The sequence below is a fragment of the Lepisosteus oculatus genome, chromosome 6, assembly GCF_040954835.1.
Source record: "Lepisosteus oculatus isolate fLepOcu1 chromosome 6, fLepOcu1.hap2, whole genome shotgun sequence".
NCBI lineage: Eukaryota > Metazoa > Chordata > Actinopteri > Semionotiformes > Lepisosteidae > Lepisosteus > Lepisosteus oculatus.
This window is the reverse complement of record NC_090701.1, coordinates 17,592,334-17,605,071: the sequence shown is the minus strand read 5'-3', so window position 1 is coordinate 17,605,071 and position 12,738 is coordinate 17,592,334. Positions and strand designations below refer to the sequence as shown.

At 38.2% G+C, this 12,738-nt stretch overlaps 1 protein-coding gene across 1 annotated transcript in view; it reads right to left on the bottom strand.

Annotated features, from left to right (window-relative positions):
- dnajc1 (DnaJ (Hsp40) homolog, subfamily C, member 1) overlaps positions 1-12,738 on the bottom strand; it is an 85,969-nt gene that overhangs the window by 38,233 nt on the left and 34,998 nt on the right. Inside the window, exons 4-7 of the mRNA XM_006634383.3 lie at positions 10,857-11,022; positions 8,729-8,826; positions 4,959-5,052; positions 2,052-2,142 (exon numbers count right to left, since the gene is read on the bottom strand). Of these exons, the coding sequence (XP_006634446.2) occupies positions 2,052-2,142; positions 4,959-5,052; positions 8,729-8,826; positions 10,857-11,022 (449 nt within the window). The remainder of the gene's footprint in view (positions 1-2,051; positions 2,143-4,958; positions 5,053-8,728; positions 8,827-10,856; positions 11,023-12,738) is intronic.

Here is a 12,738-nt window from a genome sequence, read left to right as displayed (position 1 = left end):
TACGGCTAGCACTGTCTGTACAGATGCCCCCAGCCGGGTAATATTTACCTTTCGACAGATAATCCGTTCGCACTTCTTCTCCCGTGTTTTAATGAGGCTCCACGTTGAATTCGCTCCAATTTGCAAATTACATGGAGTTCCCCCTACCAGCATCCCCTTGACTTCCCCTGGGAATTCTGAACACTCCCAGTGGCAGTGCAGATCGACGTGGGGGCAGATTAGCAATTAGGTCATGAAAGACAGCTGCTTAAAACAGCTCTCTGCTGATCTGCATGAGACGCGTTTACCCAGTTAAATACCCAGCGACATGATTATTAATTTCGAATTCATGCGATGGCCCGTTTAAATTAGAGCTAATAGGAAGCAAAATCAAAATATGCCGTGACATCTTTCTGCATCATTAATCCTAAACCTGCTGCAGTGGCTTGGCGAGGTTACGTGGTTTCCATCAAAAGGCATCTATTTTGTTAAACCCAGGCCCAGCGAGAGGTTTATAAGACAGTGCATCCCCAAGCTTGTCTGCCTTGATTCTGTCCAGAATATCACAACAGAAAAATACATCTTTATTTCTCCCCCCCGCCCCAGTAGGTCCTACAGAGCAAAGTGGCAGAATCCTAAATATTCCAAATGATTCGACAATGTTTTTGGTATGTAGACAATCCTTTGGCAACAAAAGAAATACCAAATCATAAATTCTTTTATATGTTGTAACATAATGGTCTTGTTAAACAGAAATTATTTTATACATTTATTCTGCTATAACTGGCTTGGATGGTGACCTTTTTGTCTGATGGGCGTAGCAATGTCACATAAAACAAGGAATAGTACCCTAAATCCATGAAAGCCGGGAATGTAATATAAATATGACTTGATCATATTAATAATATTGATAAGACAAAACAACAATAAATGAAAACCTATGAACTTTAAAATCACTGCTACTCTGCACCATAGATTTTGAATTTTGTTGTCTCGCATAACTGCTCCAAAACACTAGGACACCCCATTCAAATTAAAATTGTTAGAGTCAGTGCTCCGATATGAATTTGTTCCTGGTAGAAAACGCCACACTGTGTGCTTGTTTTCATTGTCAGCCATTGTGAAAGTATTGAAATTCATTGTTTAGCCCTTGCAGGTATTTAATGAAACCAAGTGAAATACGCCAAGAGATTTGTAGCGCTCGCAAAGAAAAGCCCAGTGAATTTCTTCTAGCCTTGACAGACCTCATCTGTATGCTAAAATGCTAATTTGTAAATTGAGTCACTCATAAAATAAAGCTAAATATCAAGTAAACAATCACCTCAATGACTTGCTTAATATGAAATAAGCCCTCCCCCAAGTGTGATGATTGATATGATAGATGATATATCACAAAAAATAGATGACATACATTTAGAAAACATATTCTATAGGCAATGTATCAACACCATTCAACTTTAAATGCAAATTTAATTCTGAAAAAGGACTGGAGATCAGATCAATATGGAATGCAGAACAAAATTACTTCTGAGTCCCAGTAATGCTGTAAATAATCACATAGGCTTTTGCATACATGGGTGTGTTGCCCAAAGACACTTTCAGGCTATCAAAATATAAGCATTTCAATAACTGATCCACTTAGGTGAAACGGTCAATGGAATACCATGTACACAATAACCAAAGGTTTCATATCCTTCTCACTTATTTAAAAGTTTCGAATGATCATTTTTTCTCAAGTCATGATGTTGGAACTTTGGAGGCTGAATCTCCCTGATATCATAAGATTTTTAGGTGAAGCAAATTCGCCAAGATCTTCTGAGGAATAAGAAATTCTGCATAATCGGGTCAGGGAAAATGCTTGGACACAGAAACACTTTTCGAAATGTGCAGACCACAACAGAAGTGACACTAGGCATTCTTTACTTTAAGATGTTGTGACGTTTTATAACACGCGGGAGAATGTTTTACAAAAGCTACCAAAACACGTGGAAACTTTACGATTGGCCAACATTTCACCTTTAAGTTGATACCATGGGTCATGTTTCTTTTTAAGAAATAAGTACATGACGTACTTTGTTGGGCTTCTTTATCTGCTAGGGCCAGAGCTTCCTCCTTCTCCCTGATCTTCATTTCTTTGTAGTCCTCATAATACTGTTTGACATCCTGCAGAAATGTAAATGTAGACATTTCATTAGCACGTTTTCTTGAAGTAATACAGCAAACGTGGGTTATTCATTTTTTCCCCAATTAAAAAACCTATTAAATGGGACACTGTTTAGAAAATAGACAATTACACTTGTTCTATTTTTAATATTAAATATGTCTTTACTTTACTGGCCATACTTAATACCATATCAATTCTTTACCACAACCAAAGGCTGAACACTTGTTGAAGGAAAAAAAGCATTTGGAAAGTGATATTCTAATTTTCATACACTTAACAGAGACGATGGCAATTAAAATGAATTTTTATCTAAGAATACATTAACATTTCTAAACGTTAAGTACTTTGTATACTGAGTAGTACCTGGAAAGCACAGGTCTTTAAGCTCTATACAGTACAATATATTAAGTTTTGAGGGTTAAAATCACCAGTGCTATTCTGCATTGTAAAACAAATCTGTTCCTGGAATCCAGACTATTTATTTTAATAAAATAAATCCAGAAGGACTTTTGATGCAGATTATAGTTACTCTAACTGTATTAACCAAATGATTCAAAAAGCAGAATCCCTGAAGCTGATAGGGTTGAAGTGATGACAACATTTTTGTTCAGTGCACTGAAACAAGTACAGTTCAGCAGCTTCAAAATCACGTAATATATTTTTTTTTAAATCACTACAAATGGCATCAGTGACTACCAAACAGGAAAGGACAGTATATACGTGACAAGGGGACTTACTTTTAGAACAGAGTTAAAAATTGTTAAAAAGCAAACTATTATTAATTTTAATTTTACTGGCTCCTAATAGTGCAGGCCTACTTTAAAATAAATGGTTGCACATGGTTAATTCATACTAATTAAGGAAAACAATTTGAACATGTATATATGGCAAATATCACATCCTGGTTTCATGTGCATTCAATATGACTTCAACAGGAAATCACGTGTTACTTCATGCATAAATACATTGGGATTAATAACACTCATTAAGAAGTGTGATCCGTATTGCCTAGCAGAAAATTACTTATTTTGTTAGTGTTCCGAATATAAAGAGTACTTTGGAAATATGAAATAGAAACTCTTTACTACTGGCTGTTTTAACTTCAGATTTCCAGATTATCTACATTAACAAACGTATACCCCACAACTGCTTAACTGATTAAACTATAAAACTCCTAAAATATAAAAAAGTCTTGTTTCCAAGTATTAATCAAGCACAGATTTAAATAGTCCATTGAAATCTGCATAGGCATAGCCTTAAGGGATTAGATTAAAAGAAGTTACTTTTAAAAGTTATATCACAAATATAAAGAAGTCGTCACCAGTGTGTTGTGGAACCTAGATGCATCTGATAGAATTATTAATGTTTATTTTACTTAAAGATTTTAAAAAATGAGCCAAACGGAACTCTTACAGTCAAATTAATCAGAGGGCACAGTTGTGGGAAATTCGTAGTTGGAATTGATTCCTTCTTCAAGACAGCTTTGTTTTATTTTATGTAGTAAAGCTGCATTTTCTTGGTCACATCACATTTATGAATACAAAATGAACATTTTCTCTAATTCTCTAGCAACACATTGTTACAGAAAAATGATCGGGGTCCTCTTATACTGTGCACATTTTTTCATAAAATAAAACTAAATTAAGACAATAAGAAAACAAACATAAAACGTGAAAGAAATTAATGATGCACGTTTGCATTAAAAGGTAGATGTTGGGTGCTTAAAATCAGTCTGGTCAGCACTGTTTCAGAGTCACTGTCAATATTTTTACTGGGCATCAGATATCAGATATCAGATATTCAGATATAACCACTTTGGTTAGAATAATTGCCTAAAGGTAGAAGCCCTATGTACAGTATATGCAGATTAGTTAGCTTTAGTAACAAGCTAAAACCTGAGAAAATACAACACACAAAATCAAGGGTTGTGTACAAAATGTACAACCTGAATGTTAAAAGAAAATCTGTTCCACTTTACTTACTAAATTAAAGCATTGAACATCATTCACTGATTCACTGACATGTACATATTGTACGTTCAGTTTGATTTTCACAAGCTGAATTTAGCTTGAAACCTGCATTAAACACCGTTTAACAGATTTACAAATTAAACTGGGAAGCAATTATAAAATAACCCTCTTTCAGCTCAGGTTGCTGTCATGACCTTCAGGGGTAGTCCGCTCCTTCGTTTTTTCTGAAAACGATGGCTACTCATTTGGTTTTTAGTTTGGCAAATCAAAATATTTTGGCACCGTGTAAACAGGCACAATTCGGTTACTCTTTTTTGGCATCCCAAGCAAGTTTGACTTTCAAAGGGAGTGCCACTAATAAACATTATTACATTTCCACTGGTCAGGACTTTAACAGTTTCACCAAGCTGACAACGTGCTAGCACGGCTTACCCGGGGGAAAAAAAACTAGGCAAAAGCATATGAAAACATTTAATTGAGAATGTTTTAGAAACCATAGGTTTTAGTTCAGAAAGGGGCAAGAAAGGCTACTGCAACAGGGAACCACTGTACCAGATGTCTGACTGAGGTTAATAAAGCAACATGCAATCGACATCCACTGGTTGCTTGGCAGCTGCTCTCTAGAAAAATCCAAACAGTTCTAACTAGAAGGTCAGGATTTCTCCACACATGCTATTTAAGTGGTACATTACAAGCAGGGAGAGTACAGTGATTTGTGAACACTAAATCTGTTTATTTATCAAAGTATTCTTCACACAATATAACCTGCTGATCATTACTGCTTTGCAATGGACCCTCCTGCAGGTCACAGGAAACAGCAGCAGAAACACAGAAACGGGCCTTACCTGTATTAACTGAGGAAATGACTTCACAGAGAGGTACAGCCACATGCTCAGCTTGAACGGGAGAATATCATGCCAGTGAGGCTTGTCTGAAGATCTGTATTAAAATGCACAGGCTGTACATTCAATTAAGAAGGAAACAGTTCAGATACCAAAATGATGATAACGGTACTAGCTACATCTCTTGAGCTGATCTCTTATCCTTAATGATTATTCTAATCCAGGCATAGCGTTCCGGTCCTCCTGTCAATCAAAAACTGCCAACTTGGGACTTGAGATCTGGTTTTCCTTTGCAAGCACTTTTTGCACAGCAGAAGACCACCATGATGGGTTTGGAATGTGCAACTGATTTCATCTGGCCCTAGGTAAGGTCACCGCCTCATTAAGAGCTCTCTTGTCTTAGAACTCATAAAAGGAAGCCGTGTTACATAATCTTGGCCAATGAAGCAAAAAAAAAAAGCACTACAGTACACAAAACTGTAGTTAATGGGAGCAGATATAAGCCCCCTCAGCTACAAAATATTAAAACAAGCCTCACACTAAATTTAAAAACAATAAAGCTGCAATGTAAAGAACAGTTTAGTTCAGAAGCTGACAAGCTGAAACGCAGAAAAATGAGCTAGAAAAGGAGAAAGAAAGTGAATGCTGCTGCTTGTCCTTACTCCTGGCTTTTAGGCAGATGTACAGAAGGAACACCTGGGCCCAGTGAGTATGTCAGCTGAACGGATTAACAGCCAGAGAGGCATTCACAGGTGATGACAGCCCACTATAAAGACGGGAGCATACACAAACCGATACATAAAAATGAATGTCATTCGCAGTTCACTGAAGCATTATTCACTCTTATTGTAAGAGAAAGAGACAGACAGAATAGCCTCTGATCTCCATCCTGCATTGATCCTCTGCCTGCCCCTGCTGTGTGAACTATTTAAACCCTTTTTATTTTTTTTCTATGAATCAATATGAAAAAAATGGCAGTCTCTTTTGGAGCTAGCTGAATGTCACTTGGTCTTTCCTGCTTGTCTACAGCTTTGATGCCAGGGTGGCAGGTAGGATGGAATATATATATATACATGTTAATTTCCGAACAAGACCCATTCACCCTAGAGGGAATTTCCTGCATTTAGAAATACCACTGCCACTGCATTTAGAACCACCGTTACTGAGATTTAAACTGTGCTAATCTTACTGGTCTCTCGCTCTTTAAATAAAATCTACAGTTCAACAACATAAATACATAACCCTTTTAAAAATGCAAGCCCAGATCGGCATCGGCCACACTATAGTTTGTTCTTTGTGTGTTTCATGTGACATTGTTTATATACAAGCTTGTCAACACAGTTCAAAAGGCACACAGGGTAGGGGGGTCACATGGTCTATTCAAGTCAGCTTCCCAATGCAGAAGTAATCAATACCTGCAATTGTTCAGAACATACAGTCCAGCATGCAAACAGACCAAGACTGGTAGAAATGTTGCACAGGAATGACAGGAATGCTGTTCCATTCAGTCTGTCTAGGACGTACAATATTTGAGGCATTTACCCAGTTCAGATCCAGCACAACTGAGGCTCCAGCATTCCCACATTAACAAAGGAAGTCTTGTGTTGCCCTTGCCGAGTTGAAATCTCTATTCCGTTGAAAGTTCACAAAATCTTTGAAATTTGGTGTTGATGTGACAAGGGCAGCAATATTGCCTAGTGCCACCAAACAAAGTCATGCCTTCAAGAAACACAAAGTCATGGACTTCAAGAAACATTACATGATTCCTAAGTAGGCAGAGACACTCAGTCGCAATTAGGAGATAAAAGTAACAGCAGATATTGCCAAGCAGAAGAGAGCCCTCACGTGGTATTTCTGGGTCTGATGTTCTGTTGCTGTAAAGTCAGATCAGTTCATATAAGTTCAACTGGCTCAAGGTTGACTGCAGCTGACCTCTGCGTCTTTAGTATAGTGACAGTGGGTGGATTAACCCTGACCATCTCTCGCAAAGCAAGATTAAAACCAGCGGACCCGTGTGCCTTTTCCACACGGACATGCCAGCTTTCCACAGCCCCTCTCACAAACGTACATTGCGTATGTAGCGGAGCTGGTGTGGTGACGTCAGCGCCCTCACTGCGCGTAGCAGGGTCCTCAGCTGCCTGGGCTGAGGGAGGTCTCCTTTAGCTCACGCGGTTGGTGCCCTGTTGCGTTACGCCGGAGACCCGGGTTCGCGCCCCAGGTGTGGGGGCCGGAACGGGCGGCGGGGGGCACGACCCCGCGCGGAACCGTGACTGTCACATGTACCACAGACGAGTTATCGCATGGTGTGACGTACTGCCTTTGGCAGGGAAGAGGAAAGTTAAAATGGGATGTGAGCACCATCACCACAGCTCCTCACAACATCATACCCAAAGAGCACTCAATCAGTTCTGCAGAATTCATGTGAAAATGTGTTGCATTTTTTAAAGTGTTTCAGTTTCTGTCACTATATTCTTTGTAAGAAAAGCTTTTATAAAGAGCTAGGGCTTATACTCAAGGTGACTGCTCAGCTCCTTCCCTTTATAAACAGAAAAAGGATGAGCCCAGATAGAGATAACCATCAACTAGTAAAACAAATAACTACCTTTGGATAACACAAGAGGCACAATGCCGCACATTTAACACTTTAATACATCAATGTACACGTCATTGTTTGTTAGAAGACTACCTACTTACTCACTATGTAGTTTTGTTTCTGATAGATAAGACAAATATAGGTAGCTTATGTCAACAAGAGTGATAAATTTAAGGCCATAGTCCTCAAAAACATGAAAATGACACACTAGTGGTGGCAAAATTCTGAACAGTGAAATGTTAGCGATATCAACTGCATGCTGTATGTGTTTATAATGAAGTATAGGAAAATCTCTGCAGGAAAGTTTTTAAAGAATGCCTTTTAAAAAAACTTAAAAAATTGATTTTTTTTTTACTTCCATGTCTAATAAGCAAATCATTTCAAACTGAAATGCAGCCATAGTTTATTACCCTGGACACTGTAGGATATAATATATCGCCACAAAATCTTGTATTTTATAGTTGTCACAATGACAGGGAAGGGCAAAATGTGTTGCTGCAATGGATAACTTTCCAAACACAGTTAAAAGACAAAACAGAAAACGTATAGGATTCTGTCCTGAATACCTCTTCTTAAAATAAATGTTTTCCTGCTTTTAAATTAAGAATTTAATCTAACAGGGACATCCAGTTTGACCTCCCCATCTGCAACACTAACATATCACATTCTAATTAAATTGTCATTTTAAGAAAAAAACAATTTTAGACATATGGTACTGTTGAATACTAAAACTATTCTTCAAAAAACATCCCCACCCTTGCAAGTTTCCAAATATCAGTTTAGAGGTGCTGCACTGTGGAAAATGTCCCAATTCTTTTTTTATCTCTCTGTAACTTGAACAGATCAGAATAGTTAGAAGGGGTTTCATGACTCTTTAATAGCGTGGGCTTGGGACATGCCAGAGACTTTGCCAAAAAGAAAGGAATCGTGTTGAATGCATTTTGCTGTGGGGATTTAATTATTTCACAGTAAAGCCACCAGATAATTTTGCGAAAACTAGGAGAAACAAGCATTCAAGGTCTGAAAAATCATATCCAGAACAAAAACTGAACATCAACATATGTATAAAGCAGCGAAGACGTCTTTTCTGAATGACGGAAAAGAAGTACACAACTAGAAAAAAAAGTTATCAAACAAATCAATCTTAAAAAAGTTGGGAAGATCGGAAATTCTTCAGTACCTCTCATTTTTGTCCTGGGTTCCTGACTTCGGGTCCTCTGTGATTTTGTTACTTGTCTTTTTCTTCTTCTCCCTCTTTTTTTTGCTGAGGAGTTCATCCTTGCACAAAGAATAAACCATTAATTGGGTGGGTGGGGGGGGGGGGGATTGATAATCAACATCACCCCCCAGAACCATTTTTTTTTGCCCGTTGTGGTGAAGAGCGACCACTGCTGAAGCTTCATCTACACCAATTGAATCCTTCAACTCTGCATGATTCAGTGAAATCGTGTGCTTTAAACAATAATAACTGTTGCCATGGCGCCCAGTTCCACATAACAAGCACAGATGAGTGAAAGTCTGGCTCGGACAAAACGGGTGCATCTCCATAGCAATCAAGGTTCCTTGTCACCCCCTGTCATTCAAGAAACCTGCTTTCTTATTACCAGCTCAAAAAAAAAATGTCCGTTTTGTGTTGAGCAGACAAACAAGTTCTCCTCAGCACAGACTTTTAAGGCTGTTGCTCAAATCTCCATTTAAGAAGAAACCGCGGGTACAGACGGCCTTCTCCCTTTCCTCAGTTTGGAACCGCGTCAAGTTATCCAGCATCACTCCCACGTTAACTTGAAGGATTGACGATTGACCAGTCCTTCTCAAACACCAGGTTCCAAGCAGCTGCCTTCTTTTCACTGTGTTTACAATGAATCAGAACGAAAACAGCTAAGCCAAGGCGCCAAAGACAGAGCAGATGCAGCTTTCAGCTCCTGTGGTCAGCTACAGTACATACGACACCTTGATACACATCTGATACAGATCTTCTTCCCAGAGAACTTGATTCATGGAGGTCTGCACCCACCTTTTAACACTCTTAAACACAAGAAATGCTGAAGCGAAAAAACAAACTAGAGGTAATCCAACTTAAGGAGTTTCCTGCAATTGGTCACTTAGCTTAAAATCAAATCTGTGGTGCCAGCACTACTGGGCATTCTTCCTGCAGGCTGAAAGGAAACCTTTTTATTCACGATGTAGAGAGCTATCTAACTAGTACATGATAGCGGGTTTGCAGTGAATGAAAGCAAGAACACATCGTAGGTTTGTGATCTGCAGTTGGTTTGAGGTTTTGATTTAAAGCAGGCAGTAGCCTAACTACATCATTTCCAGATACTTCTGCACTTGAGTCAAATTTGAATGTTTACATTTTTAATAAACCGCACGTTGTGTCAAATCCCAGACTTGCTGCACTCAAAAATCTCATCTGGGATGTCATTACTCAGTAGCCATTAAATATATACAGGTTTCACTCATTTGGTATAATTACATATTTCTGTCATCTGCCTTTTATTTATTTTTTTACTTTACAGATTTGGTATACAAAGGATTTGCATTCAAGGTAAAAAGAAGACAAAGTTTGATCTTCTGAAGTCTAAGGTCTACAGAACCTGAATGATACGATTTTGCTGTGTGGATATCCAAGCTGGCATGGCAGAAATTATTTATACACTCATATATACATCTTCTACAGGGCACTACAATGAAGCACAAGAAGAAAGATATAAATCGTGAAATCAGAAAAGAATCTTCCTTCTTGCAAATAGAATGCTTGCAAATTTGCCCATTCCAAATTTAAATTCATAACCCTCCACTATTACTTTTTTTTTAATGCATCTCCCTATCCAAGAAAAACTACAGAAATTAGAACTGGTGTAAATTTGTTTATATCCAAATGTCTGGATATGCAAGAAAAAAAACATTATTTATGTTTATTTGTTTATGTAATATGTTTCAGAAGTAGTTTTCCACTTTGTGGTTATTTACAGTAAGTTAATTTAATCAGACCAAAAAACAGACAAACTGCAAACATCTTGAAAACACTACCTGAGTAATTATTTCACATCCTTTTATATGCATTATACTTGTCTTTATCTCTTATATTTGTTTGACGTAAGTAATCGCAATCTAAATACAGGTATTGCTGCATTTTCCTTCTTGTCAAATGGAGTAATGGGCACCTCATGAGACCCCTGTATAACAGTTCCTGTAGTATCAAGAACCTGCTTATTTGACAAAGTGTAATGATGTTTTTGTATTATAGAGCAGCTCTAAAACATTTACTCAGCTACTATCAGCCATTCCTTACTTGGAAGACTCACCAGTTTCTTCTCCAGGTATATGGACCAAATGACAGCATAGTGTCCGACCGTGAGAATGATGAAGAGCAGCAGGCCCAGCTCAGTGTTGCTCATCTTCCTCACCCGCCTGTAGTAGAACACGGGCTGTCTCCAGTCTGGAAGGCCATTAACCAGAATATCATCGTACCTAGAAAAGGGAAAAAGAAAATCCCTGCTGGGTCATCACTGGGAAATCATCCATTCACTTTCTGGGAAAACTGGCTCTGGGGTGCATGCCTGTCCTGGTGTGCGCCCTGCGATGGACTGGTGTCCCATCTAGGGTTTACCCCGCCTTGTACCTGTTACTCCAGACATGCTCCAGCTCCCCACTACCCTGAACTGAATTAAGCCAGTAGAGTAGTTTACTGCCACATGTACACGTACACTGGAATTCTTAATCATGCTAATCTCTCTGGACACGCATGGTACAACAGACAACATCACACAGTGTAGACAACAGGAACAATAAATATGTTGCGGAGAAACAAATATATAGTAGTGAGACTAAAAAAAAAAGAAAAAAAATGGTAGACTATGTAAAACGTGCGTAGTGCAGATGTGTATTAAGGCTGTTGAGGATGCGTACTGCAGTGAGAATGAAGCTGTGCTTGAGTCTAGTGGTCCGTGCTTTAATAATGCGGTACTGCTTGCCAGAGGGTAGGGGGGAGAACAAGTCTGTGGCCGGGATTGGTTGGGATCCTGAATGATGGATTGGCCAGTATGGAAATGTATGGATGAATAACTTAACCTAACTAAAAAACATTGCTAGTCATGTCATTGTCTTTAATAAAAGAACACTTTTCAATCGCTCATGACTGGATCAACGCAGTGAGCAATATCTTTCACTTTAATTCAATTCAAAATACTTTATTCACCCCCAGGGGGGCAATCTAAGAATATGGACCAAACAACACAGAAGACACTGTGCTGTACCATACATTTATGTATAATAATGCATACTAATATAGACGGATAAGAGTCTTAATTTCTATATTCATGGCCAGGAAAGAAGATCCCATTAAAAAATAATAAAAATAGTACAACATTGTAATAACTATGAAATGGGACAAAGATTCAGTGCATTTTAATTGACATAACATTTTTAGCGGAACTTCACATGGCAAGATTTGGAGTGATAAATGGCAAAAATAAATTGTCTTAAATATTATTCCACAGGAATACTATGCAACTGGAGATCCCTCTGCCACCACAAAATGGTGCTTTCGGTCTGATATGTGAAGATTCTACAAATGGTACCTCTACTGCCTGTGGAGTGAATTCCTTTGAGGTCTAATTTGCCAACTAAAAAAGTAATTCATTTAGGATGGAGAACTGAAAAGTCTTCTTTACCCATAAGAGTTGTGGGTGACTGGAGCAGGCTTCAAAACCAGTTGACTGAGGCTCAAACTCTGAACACTTTTTAAAAAATGACTGGAAGAAAATACAAATCGAAACCTAGTAGCTAAGTTTCAACTAACCCATCAAACACCACATACAAAAGGATTTCTCTTTTGTGTCCCTTATTTTTAAACAAATCTTAACTGCTTCATAGTTTTAATTAACAGTAACAAAACTATGCAGCGGCTTATTGCACATCGATTCCTGATTTTAGCAGTTGAGAAGCGATCCCCAACCCTGGTTCTATAGTAATTAACAGAATAATACTAACCTAGTTCAAAATTGCCATTAAACCTAAAGATCCTGTCCTAAATTGATTTTTCACATCCCATTTAAAATGGTATTAAATTCCAGGCAGTAACATCTTCTGTATTAAAAGCTCTAAATAGTACACGGTATTTTCTAAGTAATGTCTGATGATCTGCACAACAATCTCCAAGGAACTGGAGCCGGAATCGATGCTGTA